Source organism: Hippichthys cyanospilos, chromosome 1 (assembly GCF_059441005.1).
Source record: "Hippichthys cyanospilos isolate Australia breed blue-spotted pipefish chromosome 1, RoL_Hcya_1.0, whole genome shotgun sequence".
Lineage (NCBI taxonomy): Eukaryota > Metazoa > Chordata > Actinopteri > Syngnathiformes > Syngnathidae > Hippichthys > Hippichthys cyanospilos.
This window is the reverse complement of record NC_142369.1, coordinates 7,389,027-7,413,162: the sequence shown is the minus strand read 5'-3', so window position 1 is coordinate 7,413,162 and position 24,136 is coordinate 7,389,027. Positions and strand designations below refer to the sequence as shown.

The 24,136-nt window shown below is 39.4% G+C and overlaps 3 protein-coding genes across 8 annotated transcripts in view; 2 read left to right on the top strand and 1 right to left on the bottom strand.

The window, feature by feature from the left end:
* Nucleotides 1-477: 477 nt before the first annotated feature.
* slc7a8a (solute carrier family 7 member 8a) lies at nucleotides 478-15,995 on the top strand. Its single transcript, XM_088421378.1, has 11 exons — nucleotides 478-1,053; nucleotides 5,402-5,606; nucleotides 8,219-8,370; nucleotides 11,053-11,178; nucleotides 12,321-12,474; nucleotides 12,625-12,748; nucleotides 13,220-13,323; nucleotides 13,405-13,501; nucleotides 13,589-13,738; nucleotides 13,806-13,983; nucleotides 14,786-15,995. Exons 1-11 carry the CDS (start codon nucleotides 927-929, stop codon nucleotides 14,932-14,934), a joined length of 1,566 nt encoding a protein of 521 aa, XP_088277504.1. The 5' UTR covers nucleotides 478-926; the 3' UTR covers nucleotides 14,935-15,995.
* A 2,491-nt stretch (nucleotides 15,996-18,486) lies between these two features.
* Nucleotides 18,487-23,559, top strand: gmpr2 (guanosine monophosphate reductase 2). 2 transcript variants are annotated; one of them, XM_088421426.1, is made up of 10 exons: nucleotides 18,487-18,577; nucleotides 18,873-18,967; nucleotides 19,056-19,175; nucleotides 19,251-19,334; nucleotides 19,650-19,823; nucleotides 19,932-20,013; nucleotides 20,580-20,686; nucleotides 21,355-21,397; nucleotides 21,456-21,615; nucleotides 21,740-23,559. In XM_088421426.1, exons 2-10 carry the CDS (start codon nucleotides 18,881-18,883, stop codon nucleotides 21,927-21,929), a joined length of 1,047 nt encoding a protein of 348 aa, XP_088277552.1. In that variant the 5' UTR covers nucleotides 18,487-18,577; nucleotides 18,873-18,880; the 3' UTR covers nucleotides 21,930-23,559. The 2 variants fall into 2 exon arrangements, with proteins under 2 accessions (XP_088277552.1, XP_088277543.1); XM_088421417.1 differs by having other exon boundaries at nucleotides 19,056-19,334.
* The window catches only part of cideb (cell death inducing DFFA like effector b), a 4,364-nt gene continuing 3,281 nt past the window's right edge, over nucleotides 23,054-24,136 (bottom strand). For all 5 annotated transcript variants that reach the window (XM_088421486.1, XM_088421505.1, XM_088421496.1 and 2 more), the window contains exon 6: nucleotides 23,054-23,849. In XM_088421486.1, coding sequence (XP_088277612.1) covers nucleotides 23,717-23,849 — 133 coding nt within the window. In that variant the 3' untranslated portion in view covers nucleotides 23,054-23,716. The remainder of the gene's footprint in view (nucleotides 23,850-24,136) is intronic.

The following is a 24,136-nucleotide window of genomic DNA, read 5'->3' as shown; positions in this document are numbered from 1 at the left end:
CATTTAGGATAACACATTTTAGTAAAACAGTCAATAATCATTCAATTGTTAAGTTGTTTTAATCATATTACACTTAATAATTAGTGCAATGTTCATTAAACTACTTTTATTATGTTAATTCCGCTATTATATCATGAGGAATAAAAATAAAAAACAACACTCATATATTTGGAGTTAATTTTATAACAAATTAACACATATTCATAAAGTATAAAGGTGAAACTAAAGTGTAAATATGTTATGTGATGAATATGTCAAATTTAATATGTCATGGGTGACAATATTTTCCAAGCGAATCAATACATTTTATTACATCTCGGCCACCGTACTTATTTATATATTTGAGGCTGGGGGGCTATTAATACAACAAATATGACGTGATGATGTAAATTTGCGCCTGGTTTTACTGTACTCCTAATTCTTACCGCCCCACCCCTGATGGATGCAGAAAATAGGGGTGGGGTCCAAAAGATAGAAAAACAAGGCCGGGCGTATGACGCGTATGACGCATTCATGAATTTTTAAGCAGCTCACCAACAAAACCCACCTCGGAATATTTACGACGCGCAGCTGACTCAACATGCTCCAGTCTCCTTAAAGAAGCAAATATTACATTTTCCCGCAACGGACCGAAAGTTTGCGCACGCTGTGCCATTTGGAATATGCGCGTTTGGCACGACAGACGGACTTTACGCACGTCCCACTGAGACCACCGGTGGATTTTGGGGGTGTCCCTCGCACTTGGAGCTTTATTTCCATGTGTGTGTTAGCGCGCGTTGCAGGTTGCTGGCAGCGCATATAAGCGCTTCGACGTGCGTTTTTTTTTTTTTTTTTTTTTTGCGAGCCGGGACAACATTAGGCGGAAGGCTCGCACGAGGAGAGGTGAGGAAGGAGGCTAACAAGGAAGACGCGCAATCTTTCTCGAGATGTCGGACGGTCCCAGACAGCGCGGCGCTTCTTCCAAGGATGCTGCCGGAGAGGAGTCGGCAGACGGAGGAGGAGTTGCACTCAAGAAAGAAATCGGCCTTGTGAGCGCCTGCGGTATTATAGTTGGTAAGTTCTTCACAGCGTGTCCTCCAATTTGCACCTCAAATGAGAAACAGCCTCCTTGACACATGGGCTAATTCGAACCCATGTGTCTATTTCCATCCTCCCATTTACACCTGCCGTCATCGAGGTGAATTTCTTCCTCAAGTAAACATTTGGAGACACTCCAATGGGAAAAAAAATCATCTTGACACGTCCTAACCCATGGGTCAACTTTCCATCCGGTGTTCCATTTTGTATCTCACTTGTCCTCTTGAGAATAAACTACTCCCTTAACAAGAGGAATAACCAAGTTCACACTAATGTTGAAAAACAACTTCTATGGCCCCCCTCTCTTGAAACACGATCTTACTCATGGCTCACGTTTTCATCCACCCTTTCATTTTTATTATACTCTCGTCCTCAATAGAGAATATATCCACCTCAAACGATAAACAACATAGTGCACATTGTGTTAAAAAAAAACTATTTTGTTCTCCAATCTTGACAAACGGTGAACTCTTGAGTCAGTTTTGCTAGGGCCATACATTGAGCCATTTTTATGACACTCGTCCTCATCAGGGTCAAGTCCCACCTCAAATTACAAACATCTAGATGCATTTCAATGTTGAAAATCAACCTCTTTAACCCCTCTGTTGACACATGGTCAATTTCTATGTGGCATCCATTTTCTATATGCTTGTCCTCTTCTATTTCAAGCGGAGTGTTGTAAAGTAGACTATTACCCCCATGCCCCACACCCTTTCTGATACATGGTCCAACTCACGGGTCAATTTTGCCATGGCTGATTAGAATTGTGGGTAAATGAAGACTACACCTGTTCATTTTTGGTTGATTACAGATACACTGCGGACTGGTCACAGACCGATCATTCGAATCAATCATTCAGTCACATTGGTATGTTTAAATGTTAAAAGACAGAATACAAGCTGTCCGCCCATGTGTGTATTCCTTCAATTGACCTTGACAGGTGGAAAAGGCGTGAGGGAGGGGAGGGCGGACTGACTCATCCAGCCGTGCGTTTCCACGGTAACTGGAGGAAAGAAAAAAAGAGAGTGCACAGAAGTCCCAAAAGAAAAAAGATGGAAGGGAGAGAGAAAAGAGAGAAAAACGTTTAATAAGACAGAAGTCCTAAATGATGAGATGTTGTGATGTTCATTGTATCAGTTTAAATCAATTTTAACTCATTAAAACACACTTTTTAATATACCCTAAACATATCTGAACATATTGTACAGTTAAAAACCAAACGTTAAATAAACACAAATTTCTCTTAGCTTAATGCTAACGTAGAGCAAAATGCCAATATTAGGTTAGTGAAAATTAGCATTCGCGACTTTTTTTTTTTTGAGTGCAGTCGGATTGCTTTTATGGCCCTTCCAGAGTCCAGAACTTCTTTCAGATCACGTGTGCCCAGTGTGATTTGTCTCAGCCACGAGCGATCCTTGTTTCCAAGGACATCAAACGCATAGCCCCATTGTGTCTACTCATACACACACTCACACACACAAACTTGTAACAGGGATTACAAGTGAACTTTAGGCCACTTGCAACAAAGATAACTCAAGTTGTATTAGCATGCCCACATGAGCTAGCTGGCACTCTTTAGTTAGCGAATATAATTTATTATTTCTTTTTGTTAGTGGCAATTCAGAAATGAAATAAATGACTGGCGTATTATAAAATGTCTTCATGTGTGACTGGGGATATACAGATCTAGATCACGAAATCAAAAATTGGACCAGATCGCATTATTTTCTGCTGATCGGAATCAGAGGGGAAAAAAATCGTGGTTAAAAAATTTTCCGGGCTAGAAAAGTACAGAGATATTGCCAAAAGAAGATATTGCCAAAAGGTAAATAAAATAAATAAACATGTGTACTAAATGCAACATAGCCGTAAACAACAAACGTAAACACAATCAGAGGGGGGATGTTTAAAAAATTTTGTCCTTAATACATTGCCGAGGTATCAAATCAGGACTATGCGAGTCTCAAAATCAGATGACTTGGCTTCAGGTGCAAAAAATGTGTGATTTGAACATGTGACTTTTGTGGTAAGTGGTTTTGCTCTGACTGACCAATCACAGAACTTCAAATTTAAATCTAAAAATAATGTAGACACTATTCTCAGTTTTCATCGGCGATTTATGAGCTGCACAGAAAATTGGGTCATGACTCAAATCTCAGAACCCGGAAGCATTCATTTTTCGGGCATTGAGCCATACTGTGTTCCACTAATGTGGTAAAACCCCGTGGTGTGGTTCCTTAATGATTTCTGTGATTCAATCGAAGTGGGTTTTGGGCCTGTGTCCAAAAAAAGGCCTAACAGGAACAGAAATCTGCTCGTCGAGCATGTCTGAGAGCAAACCTCTTCCACTATGAAACAAGAAGCCGGCTCTCACATTTGTCAGCATGTCACGAACGCAACACGCTATAAAATACGCATCATTGTTCATTGTGCGGATAGATTGCGTCTACCTTGGACTTTTGTACTGTACTGCCTATCATGCGGGGCGATAATCATTCAACGCGACCTTTGACATCAGCGCTTTTATGAGCCATCCAACCTGTGACTTTTGCTTCGTCAAGGCTACATGTCGGAGCATCTATAGGCCGATATCCTGAAACCACCCGCCTCGTCTATAATCTACTTGCTACATCAGCAGATTAGCACTTCCCATTTGGCCTAATGACTGGGCTGCCATGTCGCCGTGACAACGATGCAACCCCCTCCCCCCCCCGAACACCTCATGCACATCTGTCGCTCACGTTTTCGTGCGAGTTATTTTTCCTGTTCCGTTTGCCCACAAAGCCACATTTAAAATAGGTTACACACTGACGAAATGGAAACGTGATGTGCGGAAAGCTGTCAGGTTAGAAAGTATAACCCAGAAACCAATAAGGGACTGTACCACTTGCTGGTAAGGTACTTTTCCATTTGTGATTATGTTTTGTCAACTCATTGTTTGTCAATCTTTACCGTAGCAACCCTCTCATTTTACATTTGAAAAATCCCACAACTGTCACAAAAAAAAACTGAGCCCGACAATGATGTGATACAGTACGTTTTAATCCACCAGCAATAGGTGAAAAATGATCATATGGAAATACAATATTAGAACGATAATAGTACCTATCCCACACACTCTAAACACATCTAATGTTTGAAAGTGTATGTTAACAATATCGATGTGTGATACCCCTTTTTCCAGATCGGTATAAGAACATGTACAAGCCGTAGCCGATTCCAGGACCAAGTACCGAAACCACCCCCCCTCCTTCATTTTTCCTTAAGATTTCCTTGAATTAATTCTGCTTCTATTCATCTATTCTATTTTCTACTTTGTGATCGTAAAATTGCCCCAAGCGTAGTCACCAATACCGACAACAGGTTTTACAAACTCCCACCCTCTGCCCCCTAAAATGACATAATTTTAAATAAACACCAATACATTTCAATGTAGTAGTTTTCCCTAAAATATAATTAAATTAATGGCAAAATTCTATTATTCTAATTTCTACTTTGTGAATGTAAAACTGCTCCAAGAGAGCAGCAGATACTAGTATCAGCTCTCATTGCAAGTACCAATGCAGTGAAATAAGGTTATGTTTCGGCCCGATACCAATACTTGGCAACAGTTCACCTACACCTACTTAGTAGTAATAGTACCAACCGGCTTTTTTTTTTTTTTTTTTGTCAAGCAACAGAAGAAAAAAAAACAAATACAACATGTTCAACACAGGTCCACTATTTTAACCATAACCTTGCAGAACGCTAGCGGAAATTTGTATAGATATTGCCAATAATATATAGCGTTAAAGGGCAAATCAACGCCCAGATTTTCTTTACAGTAATATTTTCATTGCGACCCTACTGGTCTAACCATGCCATTCATTCCAATATTACATTTGTGGAAGATTAATTAAGCTGTAAAATACTTTTTTTTTTCAAAAATCCATCTGTTTTTATCAATCTCAGGTGGCAGCCATTTTGTCAGTTGCTGTCAACTGAATATGACATCACAGTTGCTCAGGGAACAAACGGTCACAGCTCACCTGTTTTCTGAGTTTGGTCATGTGATGTTCACAAGCTGAGCCATGATTGGTTGCCCTGAACAGCTGTGATTTATTTTTCTTCTTCAGCAAGGGGCAAAATGGCCACCCCCTGAGATGAATAAAAATGATGGGATTTTGCTACCTAAATCATTGTCCAAGGAGTATCAATTAAAACTAGCTCTTTAATGTTTAAAGAGCAAGTCATTGATGAATCAACAATCGATTATAAAAATAATAGATCCAGCCCTAATTTAAATGTTTTCAAACTCTGATACTTATTTTTCTTCTTCCTTTAGGTAACATTATTGGATCGGGAATTTTTGTCAGTCCGAAGGGCGTGATGGAGAATGCCAGCTCTGTGGGCGTGGCCCTCGTGGTGTGGATCATCACGGGCGTTATCACTGCCATTGGGGCGCTGTGCTACGCTGAGCTGGGCGTCACCATTCCCAAGTCAGGGGGCGACTACTCCTATGTGAAGGACATATTTGGAGGCTTGGCTGGGTGAGTAAACACTTCAACGATTTTTTTTTTTTTTTCACCTGTACCGAGCTATTCACTGAAAAATTCCATTTTTTACTTAGGCTAAAGCTGTAAACCTTTGCTTTGGTGCCACCTTGTGGCATTTTGGTGCCAAAAAACTCTTTGGAAAAGAATTGTGACGCTTCATTTCAACAAAAAGTGTGATTTGTCATCATGTTGCTTCCATGGGTCTACTGTATGTTTAAGTGAGTCAAGGAGCTTTATTTGGACAAAAGTAGTATCTTGCTTCAGATTTTAAGACATCCTGGTCTTGAGGAACACTATTGAACTAATCTGAGGAGTTTGATGTAGCTTTGCTGTCTTCTTGTAGCATCTTGGTGCAAAGTAACTACGTGGTACTGAGTTGAGATGTTTCATTGAGGCAAAAGTAGTGCTTTGCCGCCATCTTGTGGCATCGTGGTTTCAAGAACTGCTGTTCAAGTGGGCTGAGCAATTTTTGCATTATTGGCAACTTTTGGCTCCAAGGAACTTCATTGAAGTGAGTTGACGAACTTCCTTCAGACAAAAGCACCTTTATGTCTCGGAACTGTTTTGAAGTAAGTTGAGGAGTTTGATTTAGATAGCTTTGGAGACTTCTTAGCATCAGGGAACTATGCTGTTGTGACCAGTTTAATTTAGAGAAAAGTAGTGCCTCGCCACCATTATCTCCAGGGATTGATGTTGACTTTGAGGAGACCTGTTATGGCCTTTTGGTGCCAAGAAACTTTGTTGAAGTGGGTTGAGGAATAATATTTCAGACAGAAGTAGTATTTTTGGCCTCATCTTGGTTCCAATAATTTATGTAAATGTAAGTTAAGGAAATTAATGTAGGCAAAAATGGTGCTTTGTGACATCTTTGAGCCCCCCCCCCCGTTTTTGGGGGCCCCAAAAAAAAAGAGTTTGAATGAGTGGGGTGGCTCAGGTTCAACCAAAGTAATGTGTTTACTCATAACTGTAATTGTAATTCTTGGTTTTAAGTGAAAATCACATGAAGACAAATGAAAATTATATGACATTTTATCCTAAAGGCATAATTTCATGTGTTTTAAGAGTCCAGATCGTCAATCCCGAATACTTCTTTATATTTTTTTTGTTAGGCTAAAGATGGGTCTCAAAATGACAGTTACTAAATTAGTTAAAGTGGAAGTCAACCCCCAAAAATATTTTACAAAAATGTTTTCTATGCAACTGCACTAATCTAAACAAAGTTTTATAATTGCTATTGTATTTGTGGAATATGAATTAAGCAGCAAAATCCACCTGTTTTCATCCATCTGAGGGGCTGGGCATTTTGCCACGGACTGGCGACTAAAAATGAAATCACAGTTGTTCAAGTAACGACCAATCACGGCTCAGCAGCTCTTCTGAGCCATTAGAAACTGTGATGTCATTTTCAGTTGAGAGCCAGTGACAAAATGTAATGTTAAGAATACAGTAGTACGTCATATAAAACAATGCAGTGGTAAAAAAACAAATTCTAGCTTGACTTCCCGTTTAACAAAAAAGATGAAACGATAATTCAGTTGCAGCAGCAATCGGCATGATTTGCAAAATTGTTTGTTCCACTTTCGGCTCCGCGTCAAATACAACTTAGTCGAGATTGCTTTTGTTTTGTTTCTTCAAATGGAGATATGATTCTACTTCTGTTTGTGCAATTAACTAAAGAATTTCAAAGTGTTTTTTTGGAGCCCTGGAGGAAAAAAAATGAAAATTTTCAAGTTTCATGAAGCAAAATCAAGTGTTCTCATTTCAACATCTGACATTGATTATACTTCTATGGGGACTGAGCCACCAAATTTAATATAAAAAATTAATAAAACATGGATTTCGGACTAGATGAGCCTGAGGATCAGACATTTGGACCTGGAAGGGATTGCAAATAGGCCGGCTTACAAACCACTACGGGGGGTTTTGTTGTCGCCGCTGGTGGTTTTCAAATCCGCCTTCCGCTGATTCATTCAAGGTGCTCTTACCGTTGAGTGCTTGGGAACTGTGTGGCAACTTCCCCAAAACCAGCAAAAACAGACTGTACTTTTGTCCAGAAAACAAACACAGATGAGAAGATTTGTATGGGGCCACCACCCCCCCCCAACACTTCAACTATCACCACCAGGGTACTTGCAATCAGGATGTATTGTGGGAGAGGAATTCAATCTGACAAAGCAGCCAAGGATTGTTTTTTTGTCACTGTACGCCGACCTTTACCTCCTGAGACAAACTTCGGCTCGGGTTGAAGTGTCGGGCCTCCTAGTGCCCGCTATCTTGGATAAATATACCATGTTTGTTAGAGTCAACCCCCGCTCCTTTTGTCCCTCACGTCCGCCAAAACACAACATCAATAGACAAACAACAAAGGCTGCTATTACACCAATGCTTATTTAATCTATAGTGTACACTACAAGCTGCTATAGTTGGCGCGTCCTGCCGAAATATTTTTTCACGTCAAACACACACATTCCTGTGGGATGATCCGCCATAAGCCTCTGTTAAACCCCGGTCGGAACAAAGGTTGTTATATGACCGAGCGAAAACAAATTCCAAGAAGTCACCTATGTCCTAATCCCCCATCAGCGCCTCCCTGTGTTTTTGTCCAGGTTTTTACGTCTGTGGATCGCCGTGCTGGTCATCTACCCGACCAACCAGGCGGTGATCGCGCTGACGTTCTCCAACTACGTCCTGCAGCCCCTCTTCCCCACATGCTTACCGCCGGAGATGGGGCTACGCCTGCTAGCTGCGGTTTGTCTTTGTAAGTCGTCAAAATAAAAAAATTAGATTAGTTTGAATTGTATTCAAATGTTTTGGAATCATAGTTTGTTATCTCAAGTTCATTTCTGGGGATACGTTCCTGATCCAAGTGAAAACGCAGATACAGAGATCATATACAGAACCGGTAAACACCTTGGAAACATCTTCTCAGTTTGTTCAGTTTGGTTTTTTTGGTTTTTTTTTTTTGCATTATTCAAATATTTTATGAACTTTAGATGAATACTTAATATGAGGCGTCCACATGTTTTTCTCTGAGAGATAAATACAAGTAGAAAGAGGGCCACAAATGGCCCCTGAGCCCTACATTAGGATGAAATATTGTTGGAATTAGTTGGTGAACAACAAAATGTCAATCAAAGCAGAGTGCTTCATAATTTAGTACACTTAACGCCGATGTGATTGGTTTGATCATGATTGGGTGATGTTCAGTGATTGGCTGTTTTTGCCAAGTGAATTTGCCAAATGATCAGTGATGTCATTGATCTTGATGTGTCATTGATATGAATGTTCTAAGGGGCAACATTACACCTTTTAATTGCACTAATGATTGTTTTATAGTTATAGGAATGTTTGCTGTAGCATCCATTCCTTATTTGCAGTAATGAATTTACTTTGTGCTATAATTTAATTACAATATAGAGATTATTTACAGTAATTTTTGTTTCCATTATACAGTATCTGTTTTTACCTGACTGCATTTTCAGTTTATGTCTGGCCAGTCCTTAAATACCTTTTATAGAGGTTATTCATGTTTTTACTTTTGTATCTCTTTCAGTTTAGGCATGGCAAAGATGGCTAAACCATGGTAAAAATGTTTTATTTTATTAAATAGACATACTGCTTAATCTTATGATCGGACCATTGATCGGTTATTTTTCAACTCGCAATTGTTATCGGACCCAAAAATTCTGATCGTGTAAAGTCTATAATCTATTAGCGGGGAAACGATTAAGCTACAGCTAATGGGTAATCATCAATCTGTCAACAAAATAAAGTACATTAGAATGGATTATCAAAATATGTGTTAGATGCAATCCTATAATTTATATTCTTCAAAGTAAACCCTTAGCCCCGATACTGTAAGCGTTTTATCACAGCTTGGTATGTTGTCAGTGATTTTTATGATGTGGATGATGCCTTATGACCCTGGAAACTACTTTTACTTTACAACTGTGCATTATCAAGCAAACAGCTTAAACTAATTGACCTCTAATGTGCTTGAGACTATTTGAGTTGAAGGTGTTTCCAAACATTTAATCTTTCAAATGAAAATATATTTTGTACTTTTACCCCGCTCACATGCTTTATTGCCGTTTTATAGTTTAAATGTGTTTAAACAGTCCAAAGATATCCGCCACTGACAGCTCATTAGACTGTAAATGGATCAGGCCCGACTCTATTACGCTGCCCCTCCTGTTCTTGTTTTCTCTTACCGAATGTTTGCACGGCTCTGACAGCAGTTTATCCGCATCCCTCTAAAAACTTAACACGCGCTGGGCAAATACTGCACGCAGACATCAGACAGCCAGCGAGACACGGCGGCATGACTGCGAGCTTTGTTGCGCGGCGTTCGTTGAAGCAAACTTTGCTGAGAAATATATGTTTTGTGTGAAGATTCTCGAAAGAACAGCGCAAAGTTGCACCCCTCTCGGATTCCTCGAAAGTTGTGCCAAAAAAGTGGTATGGGGGGGCGGGGCACGTGAGAGGTGCGCAGGGAGAACTTGGCCGCTCCAGTAAATTCACGTGCAACCGCCTAAATTTACCTCTTATGAATGTAGTCTTACTTAAATTAGAGACGTATCCAGATTCACTGGCCTGTTAACGGTGGGTCTTCTGTTTCAGAAACATAATAGGAGCAACCTTGCTTTAAGGTGGCAACCCAGTCGTGTTTGCACTTGCACAGTGTTTGATTTTGAATTCTCATCTTACCGACAGCTGAGCTGCACACTAAAGGGTTCTGCGATTAGATGTCTATAGTAGTTGGCATTTAGGATTTACTCACTGAAAGTCAAAGGTGACAAACGCACGCATAACAAGCCCTAAACTACTGGTTCAACTTCTGTACTGAACTAAAAAAGTAAACAAGTCCAGACTCTGAAATTTACTGAAAATCACAAGCAAAGGTTAAAATACAACAACTCACAATTGAATTTAAAAAAAAAAAGTGCATAGTATATAAAATGAAGCCCAAAATTGTGAAAAAGCAAACACAAAATGTACTAGCCACTAATAATAATAATAAATTATAATAATAACGGTACAAAATGCACTTTTGGAGTGTGGGTATTAGTGTTAAAGTAAAGTAGCAAGGGACATTACTTTCTATCACTGTTGAAAGCTCCAGGATCACTAATCTATTAAGAAAAAAAAAAATCCATATTCCTGACAAATAGCATGTCAAAGAGGCCATTTTTAATGGCATCCTATTGGCGTGAACCTATTGGCCTGTTAAGATGGCTCTTGTGTAAGCTGATGGACAAGCTAAATGCACACGAACCACGCTCAATGCACGTGAGCCTCTCCAGCCTCTGACCCGGGATCATATGTGGTCACATGACAACTCGAAGCACCCCCTGCCAGTTTTCGCAACTGTGAAAAGTCACATAGCAATGATACGTATATACGATCTTATTGATTGTATGCATTGTGTTTGTTTGTCCAGTGCTGTTGACATGGGTAAACTGCTCCAGCGTGAGGTGGGCAACCAGAGTGCAGGACATATTCACGGCAGGGAAACTGCTGGCCTTGGCCCTCATCATCATCATGGGCATCGTGCAGATTTGCAAGGGTGAGTCTCTCCTCGGGGTCGCTGAGGACGTACGTCCCCCTCCCATCAGGAACACCATGGGGTTAGGGGGTTAGAGTGCATTAATATTAGCGTGCGTTTGTAGCTTTAGCAGCGACAACATGGCAGAGCGCCAGTTGTTATAGGGGCCCGCGGAAGACGAGGCCCCTGAGACAACAAAACAGGAGTCTTTGAAGACAAAGAATGAGGTGGCTTATGGCTGTGGTCTCCAACCACTGGACCGTGGGATACACAGAGAGATTGAAGAGAAAATATTTTCACCTGTCGGAAAGTCTTCTCTGTATACTTTAAACTACTCGTTTCATTTATGTGATAACCGTAGCGAGAAAAAAAGGATGCTCAGAAGCTAGAGCGTCTTCAGAAAAGAGAAAAAGGTCAGATCAAAAATATCTTCGTCCGGTTGGGGATCATTGACTTATTTGCTAAAGCAAGTTGTTGGGAAATGTAACATATTTGCGTGTTCAAACCAATACGCTGAATTTTAATGATGCTACCACTTGCGGCAGAGGAATGGATGAAACTTTACCAATCGAAATGAAGTTATGACACTTAGCACTTAGTTTTTTTAGAGGATTTTACACATCGTTATTTTAGATGATTTTTTTTTCAAAGTCTACCATGCCTCACAGTAGACATTCATGGAAATGTCGCGCAATGAGACAACAATAGGGCAAAGTGATATGGTATCACTACTGCTTGCAGAGTTAACTCAACAAGCTGCCTTGTAAAAATAATTAGATGGCAATCCATTTTGTTTTTTTGTTTTTTTACCTTCTTGGGATGCATGGAGGATAAGGAGGAGTTTGTCTTAAAAGTAGTCTACCAGCGATGGTGCATTATGAATTGCTAAGAACAAATTAATAAAATAAGAAGGATGTCTTTCTTTCTCTCTCTCTCTTTCCTTCCTGAATTCGTGCCTTCATTCATTCATTTGCACTAAACATGTAATGGAAAATAAGTATTTCTATAACAATTTGTTGTTCACTTATTGTAATATCGTGACTCCATGATATTTTTTCTCATGGTTATCACACAGTCAGAATCTAATATCGGCTCATGCCTATTGGTCATAATACATTAATCTGTAAGAAATGAAGTATAAAGACTTCATCCTGTCCATCCAGGGGAGTACTACTGGCTGGAGCCGGCCAATGCCTTCGAGCCCTTCCAGGACTACGACGTGGGATTGATAGCTTTGTCCTTCCTACAAGGCTCCTTCGCCTACGGTGGATGGAACTTCCTCAACTATGTCACAGAGGAGCTGGTAGATCCTTATGTGTAAGACTTACTTGGCTTTCCTATTTTGCTATCTAAAACCTTGATCTACTATCTGATCCTGATGCATTATTGCACCTCCATGAAAATACCTTTTTTTAGATTTCCTATTTTAAACCTTCACCCTTTAACACACTCTTTAACCCCATGCAGGAATCTCCCCCGCGCCATCTTCATCTCCATCCCACTCGTGACCTTCGTCTACGTCTTCGCCAACATTGCCTATGTTACGGCCATGAGTCCACAAGAGCTGCTGGCTTCCAATGCTGTCGCTGTGGTGAGTGGCTCTGACAACATGATAGTTTACCCTCAAAGGAGATGGAAAGTCCAGATCTAGAAAGTAAAAACTCTAACAATCTGACTTTTGTCAATAGTTGGTCAGTAAACACTTCCTCCCATTTGGTTCATTCATACATAATGTTATATGAATATTATATATGGAAAAACAATACTCCACAAATAAACTTGCAGTCACAATTCTTCTTCTTGTTGAGCAGACTGGGCATGTTTTGTGCTTCACTGCCCCCTGCTGGGTAAAAGTCTAAGACCTAAAACAGAGCCACTGTAGATTGTTTGTAGCGAAGAGGTTATGTGCCCGGATATTATAGTCCTAGTGCTTTTTTTCCCCCTTTGTTTTGGCAAACGCCATGTTTTCTCCCTTGCCATCATTGCAAAACAGCATACAAGAAAGCCTTAAAGAAAGCCATTAACCATGTTTGGGATTTTTTTTGTTTCTTGTCTATCCCAGACGTTTGGGGAGAAGCTTCTTGGTGTGATGGCGTGGATCATGCCCATCTCTGTCGCTCTGTCTACATTCGGGGGAGTCAACGGTTCCCTCTTTACGTCGTCAAGGCAAGTCGGCATCTAGTGGCACTCTTTCAAAGTGTTTCCTCAAAGGTTTATCACATTAGGTTATGTTTTTATCCTTCACAGGTTGTTCTTTGCTGGGGCCAGAGAGGGACACCTCCCAAGTCTACTGGCCATGATTCACGTCAAACGCTGTACTCCTATCCCTGCCCTGCTCTTTACCGTGAGTTCACCACTCCACCAGCTCTACCACCGATGCCCATTGTGTTCTCAGCACAAGGGGTGACCCTCAAAGCCTCTCTTTCCACAGTGCCTGTCGACCTTGCTCATGCTGTGCACCAGTGACATGTACACCCTCATCAACTATGTAGGATTCATCAACTACCTCTTTTACGGCGTCACTGTTGCCGGGCAGATCGTCCTGCGGATCAAACAGCCCAACATGCACAGGCCCATCAAGGTATGTCTTGACGGATGGATAGTTTCTGTTTATGAAAGTGTTGCTCAAATTCTACGTCTACTTTCAGATCAGCTTGATTTGGCCGGTGATTTACCTCCTCTTCTGGGCCTTCCTGCTTATCTTTTCGCTTTACTCTGAGCCCGTGGTGTGCGGAATCGGCCTGGCCATCATGCTCACCGGTGTGCCCGTCTATTTCCTGGGTGTCTACTGGGACAACAAGCCAAAGTGCTTCGACGCATTTGTTGGTATGTTTGTTCGATGTCAATTTATAGAATATTCAACATGTGTTTGGAAAACAATTACTGTAAATTTCAGACTATAATCCGCATCCGTATATAAGCCGCAGCAGCAGAAATTGAGCAAAAAAACATTTTTGTCACAGAAAACCTGCAGTTGATTCGATTTGAAAAGGGGTTACATTGTTATTTTAGAGGATTTTTTTCAATGTCTACCTTGAAAAAAAGGTAGACTTTTTTCCTATTTTGTGACCCAACAGCCGCACTGGACTATAAAACACAGGTCATAACATTAGATTATTTATGCAAAAAGATGTTATGTGGAATAATAGGCACCAGCAAGATGACGACCCTGTGTGTGTGTGTGTGTGTGTGTGTATATATATATTTATTTATTTTTTTTTTTTTCAATACTACATTTTTATAAGTTTTTGAGCACAGCCATTGATTCACATCTTTTCAGTTCTATATACACTTTGAACAGATACACACATTTGCTTTATGCGGGTAGATTGCCCTCTGGTGGCGAGTGAAAAAAAACTGCAGACAAATGCACTGGACTATAAGCCGCATCGGCTCAAATCAGTGCAGCTTATAGTCAGAAATTTACGGTAATTAGACAGCTTTTATAGCTGCTTACTGATTACATCTGTAATAATAGGCAGGATAGCAATTAAAAAAAAGTAAAAATCAGTGTTCCTCCTTAAATGCAGAATGCAACTAGCCGCAAACCATAAGAATTGGACTGTTAATTTCTTGAACTCGGGTCAATCCAAAAACTAATGCTGTGTTCCTATCTATCCTCCTTCAGACAAGATGACATATTTGGGTCAGAAGTTTTGCGTGGTGGTTTATCCTGCTCAGACGCCAGACGACGGAGACGAGGGTGAGGAGATGAAGGAGGCCAGGTCCCCTCTGTCCAAGGGGGATGGCGAAAACCACAAATCAGCGGATTGCTGAAGTGACAAAATTAGTGCCACAGTTCGATGTGGATTTACTGATCAACACGCGTACTCCCTCTCATACTGTATATCTTTAGTCGCAACATTTTTTTTTTATCTCTGTGCCAAATATGCTGTGACATTTTTAGGAGCAATATCACCCTCGTAAGATTTCACCTGGGGTTTGAAAAAAATGTGCAATAAAGTACAGGTTAGCTCATCATTTTCACACTCCTGTAAGACAAACACCTTAGTTTGTCTTATTATTATTGTTAAATGAATTCACTGTGAGGATGTCTTATCTTTTTTTCTACTTTTGTTTTCAATCTTGTAAATGTTTACTTTTCTTTCACATACTCAAAACACCAAAATTGATTGTGCAGACCTTTCATGTTGTGAATAACATGAAGTGGAAGATTCCAGAATGCAATTCTTGTTTTTTGTAATTGTTTTTTGATTTGTTTTGTTTTTTTTTTGCAATATTTTAGATGTTATGTGTTTGATTGTAGTTCCCAGCATCATAATTCATCTGCATTTTATTTTTACAACGAAGTACTCCAGAGGCTTACAGTGAGCCCCGGCCTGCATATTAGTTGTTCTTTTTGCTGTGAAGGAATTATGCTGAAGTGAGTTGAGAGGATTTCATGTTGACAAAGGTAGTGCTTACCAACAATATTGGGGCATCTGTAGACAATTATATATAATTTTAGTGAGGTTTCATTGTTTACCATGCAGATGATGCAGGAAACGACATTTTCTGTAGTTCGATTGCAAATTGTGGCACTAAAAGCCACATTACTAATGTCAAGAAATGCTAGTCCTCATGCAGATTTTAATGTAATATAAAAAAGTCATTTATTTGTCTATTATCATCAGTTTTGTTGTTGCTATTCAAACCATGGAGATAACAGCCTGAATGCTTTTCCACTACAATTTGTTTATGTTATTAATCCTAACACCGACACCTGAATGACCGCATGAGTGACATTGAATGGAGGAAAAAAAAAGACAATTGTCTTGTCAGTATTTTTGTACTAGCTGTTTTAGGTGTAGAACTATATATATATATATATATATATATATATATATATATATATATATATATATATATATATATATATATATATATGTCTGAAGGATATATATATATATATATATATATATATATATATATATATATATATATATATATATATATATATATATATATATATATGTATACAGTATATATATGAGAAATAGTATGCGATAGGATGAATTTGATACCCCTGAATTGAACCAGTTCTGCGATTATTCAAATAACTTATGTCCAAAAAATGTTCATCATCCTCCTGTACATCATGTTTTCATACCTGAAATAATGATCTCGGTCTCTCAGGGCAACCCAGCCTCCTTAACTATGCTGCCAGACAACAAAAACGCTAAATATCTGTACGGGTGCTACGATGATATTTATTCCTCTCAGGAGTTCCACCACCTCCCAGAATCACAACGACATGGAAATATAACTAATGCTGGGCCAGTTTTGTATCGGTTTCTCTTGTTTAAACTGTCTCTTTGAAATGACATTGCTTTGATTATGTGCCTGTTAATATTGCAAACACGGACGTCTCCTAGCAAATAAAACACTGACAGATGTATTTTGGAATTTCAAGGGCTTTTTGTTGTTTTCAATGTGTAATTCTTTATGTACTTGCGGACTAGTGTTAATTCATTATTGTGATTAATTTCTAATCTCTCCCAAGTAATTTTGTTTTTGCTTCATGGGAGAAGTTCCACATTTTTTTTTAATTTTTTTTACAAAACCAGTGGCGGTTAGAAACCCTGAAGTGTGAGGATTCTTTTTTGATTGCTTTTTTAATCGGTACTATTGAAGGAAGTTTATGAAATTCTTGAAACAAATTTATACTTCTTTTTTTTTTAAATAAATCTACAAAAGCCTATTGCAACTTTTTTTCCAGTGTGCTGGAATGAAGAGGTATTTGATTTATCTCGAAGTCAGAATTACCCCAGATGTGAGAACATAACTGAGATTATGTGGCCTTCACACTTTTCCACATGGCAGATAAGGTTTGAGACACAATTATAGCCTGTCTTCATGAATGTCTAGAACAGCGTAGTCCTATTACATTACATCTAATATGCTCCAAATTACTGTATTGATATTTCCATTTGGCTAGCTAAAAACTGATGTTCTTATTTACTTTATGAACATCCACTTGTCTTTCCATTTTTTTCGGAAAGGTGGTGAGACTAGTTCTGCTTTCCTCAGCTTGAGATTCTCATGAATCACCTTAACAAAGATTTTCATTATATTAAATGTCTATTAATGTTATCAAGTCTGTTGAGATGATTCACTTGTCAGAAAATGACCCTCAAGAAGGATTTTAAGGACTTCATCTTGTTCAGGAAATTAGTTTTGTCTCTCAAATCCACTTATTAGTAAATAAACATAGACCCATCTATTATACCCCCTCGTGGTCACTAAGATGTGCTGGAGCCTACCTCTGCATCCATCAATCCTTTTTCCTTTGCGAGTTGCCTTCCAACTTTCCAGGGAGGTCCTGAGATGTTCCCATGCCAGCAGAGGGATGCACTATCTCTCAAATGTCATGGATCTTCCTTAGGGCCTCTTCCCATTGAGTTCCAGGAACAACTGACCAGGGAGATCCAAAGCAGCAGAAGCCAGAGATTTTTAAAATCCTGTACAAGACTTCTGCCAGGTCCTTAGGTATTGCAGTAGGTACTGTAGTTGTATTTTTAAATTTTAAAGTACAATGCATTTACATTGAATCAGTTTCATTCATCTTTTTATTTTATCAATACATTTTATTTGAAGTGCTAACTCATTTTTTTTTCTATATTTAGACCAAACAATTGTGCCTAAGGTTTACAATGATATATACAAATGTACTTTTTGGGAATAAAACATTTGACTTGTACTACCGCTGGAATTTAATGACGGTTATTGAATGGTACTTTTGGAGATCAGGTGTTTTTGAGGAGTCAAAGGGTTTCACAAACAATGGATTAAATACAAAGAGGTCAAAGTCAGATATTTTACAGGTATGGGGGCTTCTTTATGACTGTTAATGAGAAGTCGCTGTTGAAAACTAGACCTTACCTGCCGCGTCCAACATGCTCCATTGTCTTTGGACGATTAAATAAATGCAAGGGGACAAAAAATGCTAAATAGAAACTTGCAGGGGACAAATAAGCCGTAAAGGTGTACTGTTTGACGGGATGGCAAGGACTGTCAAAATGTGGCGGCCGCTCTGACGCATGAAGCGCACGAGTCTATGGTTATTGTTAAAAATAAAGTTATGTCCAAAAGCCCCATATCCGTTTAAGAAACGATTATAGATGTGCCCTAAGGAAATTTTGAACTATGTAATTTTCAGGGCCAATTCGATAAACGTTTCCAATTCCCACGTTAGTTACGACAAACGTTTTTAATTTGCCGTAAAGTAGTTTTAAACTATGTAGTTCTCTGGGCCTTTAAGCGGTAAGCTTTGTGCGATTCAAAAAACTACAACGGCTTTCCTCGCTTTTCCCGCGTGCTTGCTCAGCATGCGCATGCGCCTTGATACAGGAAGTTAAACGCGACTCCCCCATTGAAGGTTACAGAATACACGTTTCTTTTTATAATATACATTGAACCGGTAAGTTATGTATTAGTAAGATAAACCTTTTCTCGAGTCTCTTAGAATTGTGCAATTATCAAATACTACTCCTTGAATTGTTGATAGTTAGGCTAACTATGTAGTTGCGATCTTGTAGGCATGCACTTTTTGTTACTGTGGGACGGTAGCAGCCAGTTAAAAGCAATCTTGCTTGTACTTATAATCTTATGAATGTCATCTTGCCAGTATTATAACATTCTAATTACTCATCTATGTATGGCGTGTACGAATAATAATAACAGTAATAACAATGTATTTTTGGTCTGTCTTGCAGTTTCCATAATGCCTCGCATTGAGAATGACATCAAGCTGGATTTCAAAGATGTGCTCCTCCGACCAAAGCGCAGCACCCTCAAATCAAGGAGTGAGGTAAATACAATTTAATATCTATCCGTATACATACTTATGATAATGCAGTCATTGGAGATCATTGGTGACTCATTGTGTGTTTGTTTAGGTGGTTCTGCAGAGGAGCTTCACGTTCAGGAACTCCAAGGGCAGCTACACAGGAATCCCAATCATTGCCGCTAATATGGACACAGTAGGCACCTTTGAAATGGCAAAGGCTTTGAACAATGTAAGTGAAACTCCTCGGTGCAATCGGAACCCCTTTGCAAAACGTGCTATCGAGTCATCTCTTCTCTTCCACCAGTTCACTGTCTTCACTGCAGTCCATAAACATTATTCTGTTGACGACTGGCGGGAGTTTGCGACCAAGCACCCAGAATGCCTCGAGGTACTTGTCATGTCATTCACGTCATTTTATAAAAGTATAGGAAATTTACAGAAAGCTTCTTGTGAATTCCCTTGAAACGTTCTAGTTCAGCAAAGAAGGAGGGAATTTCCCAATGAGTGTTTAAAAAAAAAGCTTGTCTGAAACTTGTCTGAGCATGCAAAATAATTTTTTCTCACTTATATAAACAGCAGGTTCTCAATTTTCTTCAATTATTCTGGATGATTATGATATGCATCGATTTTATTAGAATAAACCTATCAAAAATAATGAATACATTTTAAAATCACTTATCTCAACTTTTTTACCCTCCCCTAGAATGTTGCAGTCAGCACAGGCACTGGCGAGGCCGACTTCCAGAAGATGTCGGCCATTTTGACCGCTGTGCCGCAGCTACGCTACATCTGCGTGGACGTCGCCAACGGCTACTCTGAGCATTTCGTGCACTTTGTCAAAGATGTGCGGCAGAAATTCCCCTCCCACACGATTATGGTCAGTGGGAGTATTCCTTGTATCGCTTTCTGCAGTGTTTCACAACTTTTTATGTATTTATTTTAAGGTAACTCGAAATGTGCTCATATATATTGGATATGTATTCAGGCAGGAAATGTGGTGACAGGAGAGATGGTAGAAGAGCTGATCCTGGCCGGTGCTGACATCATCAAAGTGGGCATCGGGCCAGGTGACTATATTCAATGTGATTTTTCATTTGACTTTTTAGGACTCAAAATAATATGCTGATGCTTAAAAAAAAAAAGGGCCAGGCGATTATGGGATGGAAAAAATGTTATTTTGATTTATATTCAAGTCTCGAATAGTAAAATGACTTCAAAACGTAATTATTCAAATACTAAATTTCAACTGGTCAAAACTACCATTATGAACACTTAGTTCTTAAACACTATTTTTGTTTGTTAGGTACAAAATAATGTAAATTAATCCTAAATATAAATATGACCTTTTTTCTGAGTTTGGTCATGTGACGCATGCATGCTGAACCATAATTGTGCGTCGCACTAAGGTACTGTGATGCCATTTTCAGTCGACGGGAAATGGCCAAATGACTGCCACTTGAGATGGATAAAAAACGGTGTATTTTGCTGCTTACAGTAATTCACACTCCACAAACAATATTAAGCAGATTGTCGTGTTAAGAGAGGGATCATTGTTAAAAAAAATGCTAATTTAATGTGCCTTCGCTTTAACTGGTGAAATAAAGTGTGAGTCTACCGTTGGTGTCTTTCACAGGTTCCGTGTGCACAACTCGCAAGAAGACCGGCGTGGGGTACCCTCAGCTGAGTGCTGTGATCGAGTGTGCAGACGCAGCCCACGGACTGAATGGCCACATCATTTCTGTGAGACTTATTTGTGAACGAATGCTCGGATTGTTTACAGCTCGAGTCCTCCAACTTAAAAATTATAATAAACGAAAGAGCTGCCCATTTTTGTTCAGGTTTCAGCATGCTAGACAGACGAGTTAACTATAAATGCACTTGCCACAAGTGCTCCTCGGACGTTTAAATGCTGCAGTACACATATTTACTTTGATCTTAAAGCATTAAACCTTATACAGTAACTGTACTGTTATCCCTTTCCGTTTCCATCGCTTGGCTGTTGTCCAATAGAAAGCCGCAGATAGCTTCGTATTAGGGGCGCACGGGAGTCAAATTAGAGTAAACCTGTAGCTGACCAAACATGATAACAATCACAATTTACATTTGAAATTCCAATTTATTATAAAAGAAATCAAGGTAAGACATTTGCAACGCTCTGCTGTAGGGCTGCTCTCTCCGGGTCTCCCGTCACGTTTATCTAACAAGTGAGTGTGGGTTTCATGAGGGAGAGAGCACTCCTCTCTTGGTCTCCTTTCATGTCTGTCTAACCAGCGTGTTAGGGCACTCCTACAAGACACGTGATTGGCTGCGGGTGGGACTATTGCTTTTCTTTTTTGTCTCTATTATTTTTAAAAATCCTGTCCTTTTTGAGAAGCACTGGTTTATAACAGGAACGCTGTCTCACACAGGATGGGGGATGCACATGCCCAGGAGATGTCTCAAAGGCTTTTGGTGAGTCAGAAAATGATGTGGTGCATTTATTTGATTTTAACCGTGTGACATCTCTCAGGTGCCGGAGCAGACTTTGTGATGCTGGGCGGCATGCTGGCGGGCCACTCAGAGAGCGGCGGGGAGACCATCGAGAAGCAGGGCAAGAAGTACAAACTGTTCTACGGCATGAGCTCCGAAGTGGCCATGAAGAAGCACGCTGGCGTCTTGGCTGAGTACAGGTCAGTTCCAATCAATTATTACAATTTTATCTGCTAAATATTGTAATAGGCATCACAGATTTTATCTTATATCTTGATTTAAGTGTGTACGGCATTTGGTAGATTTCTCCTTTTTCTCCTCTAGAGCGTCTGAAGGCAAAACTGTAGAAGTGCCATTCAAAGGTCCCGTGGAGGCCACGATGCGAGACATCCTGGGTGGGGTGCGCTCCACGTGTACCTATGTTGGGGCGGCCAAGCTGAAGGAGCTGAGCCGCAGGACCACCTTCATCAGGGTCACCCAGCAGCTCAATACTGTTTTCGGCAACGACGGCTGAAATCCCAAGACTGTTCAACACTGCTTGTATGTACGCATACAATCACACTGTCATTCCTACTATGTTACTCCAATTGAAGTCTTAAATGTGACACAATTACGGTCCACTTACTTATACTGTTCCAACTTTTTCGCTAAAGTGTCATTTTTAATGTCTTGTTTGTTAGACTGGTGTACCTCGACTTTTAGTGAGCTAAGGCTCATATTTTACACTGCAAGAAAGATGGCAACGCACCCCTAAAAAAATGTCACAAAAATTATGTAGTTGGCATCCCCCCAAAATGATTTATCCCTTATGTGGTATTTTGTTTGTTTTTGGCAATTCTGATGATGCAGAAGAGTCCCACACACCGATCATATACCACATTGGGGTTACAATTGACTGTAGATGACACAAAATGGCAAAGCGTTAGTTTGAACTAAATGAAACTCCTCAAATCACATCAACATAGGTCAATGACATCAAGATGTGAAAAGATAAGAGTAAAGCTCAAACGTTTCAAAAATCAAACTCCCTAATTTGCTTCCAATGTACTTTATTGACACCGGGATGGTGATAAAGAACTTTTTTTTTTTCTGATTCAAAGTCCTTAACGCACTTTGACGTAGTTCATTGACATGAAGATGCCTCAAAGCAATATTTTAATGTAAATTCAGTTCAGTTCTAAAAACACTGTTTTTGTCATAATGAAAATCCTCAACATACTTCAACATAGTTCATTAATGCTAAGGTGGTGACAAATTATTGAGTTTTCTCTAAACATCCTCAACCCGCATAGGTCATTGACACCAATATGCTACAAGACAATTCAAACATTCCAAGTCCTCAACTCACTTCAACGTAGTTCATTGACATGTTGATGCACGTTGGTAGCAAAGCAACATTTTAACGTTAATTACACTTCTCAATGCACTTTTTATGCTCAATATAGTTGACACCCAAGATGTCGGCAAAGCGCTATTTTTGCCTGGAAGTCCTCAACAGACTTCAACATAGGTAATTGACATCAAAGTGGTGACAAAGCACTATTTGTCAAGCTCTTAACTCACTTGCACATGTCCATGATTCTAAGATGGTAGCAAAGCATTGTTTTTGTCTATATGAAACTCATTCATGCACTTCAGTCTCATTCTTTGAAGCCAGTGGCGCCAAAGTAATGCATTTATTGGTTTGTCTTTGTGTTACAATGATAAGCTTGTCTCATTTATTTACGCAGTAGGAGTTGATTACTAAGCAAAAACTGGACCTTCTGCCACTTAGTGGAAGAGTATTTACGTTTGTTTTTTTTTTGTCACTATGTCTCTAAAATAAATGGAACAAAGTAATATTCATAATAAAGCAGTCATTTTGGACCAATTAAGTTAAATTGAAAAACTATTTGTGAATCAGTTCACTTAAAAAATCTTATATGCAACAAAACCATCTCTTCTGTTACAGAATGTTTTGGGATTTTTCTCTTTATTTTTGACAGCGACCAATGCCAAAGTTTGATATTTTTAGTGATGTTCACTTTCAGATCCCGGTATGGTATTTTGTTGCCTTTTAAGCAAGTGTTCCTTCTGCAGTGTTTGTCAGATCATGAGTGTGTCTGTTTCATCCGTGTACAATTCAATACAGCTGTTGCACATCTGCACGTTTTACTGTCTTTACTTGAAAATGGATGAATGATTGGGGATGACAAATATTTACAATTGTATCACAAAGAAAAAAAAACAAAGATCAGCTTCAAACCTCCAGTTTGGCCTGGCCAATCTAAATCATGGGTTTTATAACAATTCCCCCCCAACTCAGTTGAGGTAAGCCTTCTGCGGTGGCTGCCATAGCTCCACCCCCTCAATGATGCGACGGATGACGGAGGCAGAGGTGATGAGCAGGTGCCCGGCGGCGTTGAGAAGGGCTGAGGCCACGCGGAGGGCTTCTCTGCAAAACAAAATTTAAAAAAAGCTTAACTATGTTGTACTTCAGGACTTTTTTTTTAATTAAAAATTTAATGAATTCTAAATAAATCCTTTAGTTATTGCCATTATGAACAAAAATGAATTGTTTGGTATACAAAAATGTTAAGTAAAACAATTAGATTATTCAAATAAGGTACATTTTTCCAGATAACTTTGGACATATTTGAATTTTCTCAGTCAGCTTTTATGATTGGGATAATGCTTTTATGATTATTTTTCAGTTTTTGTTGACTGAAGATGACATCAGTT

Bases quoted from the DNA above. Each gene is read 5' to 3' on its own strand.
- slc7a8a (XM_088421378.1), top strand. From the start codon at position 927: ATGTCGGACGGTCCCAGACAGCGCGGCGCTTCTTCCAAGGATGCTGCC. The intron at 13,324-13,404 runs GCAAGTCGGCAT...TATCCTTCACAG, and splicing joins TCCCTCTTTACGTCGTCAAG to GTTGTTCTTTGCTGGGGCCA. The intron at 13,739-13,805 runs GTATGTCTTGAC...GTCTACTTTCAG, and splicing joins ACATGCACAGGCCCATCAAG to ATCAGCTTGATTTGGCCGGT.
- gmpr2 (XM_088421417.1), top strand. From the start codon at position 18,881: ATGCCTCGCATTGAGAATGACATCAAGCTGGATTTCAAAGATGTGCTC. The intron at 19,335-19,649 runs GTACTTGTCATG...ACCCTCCCCTAG, and splicing joins AGCACCCAGAATGCCTCGAG to AATGTTGCAGTCAGCACAGG. The intron at 21,616-21,739 runs GTCAGTTCCAAT...TTTCTCCTCTAG, and splicing joins GGCGTCTTGGCTGAGTACAG to AGCGTCTGAAGGCAAAACTG.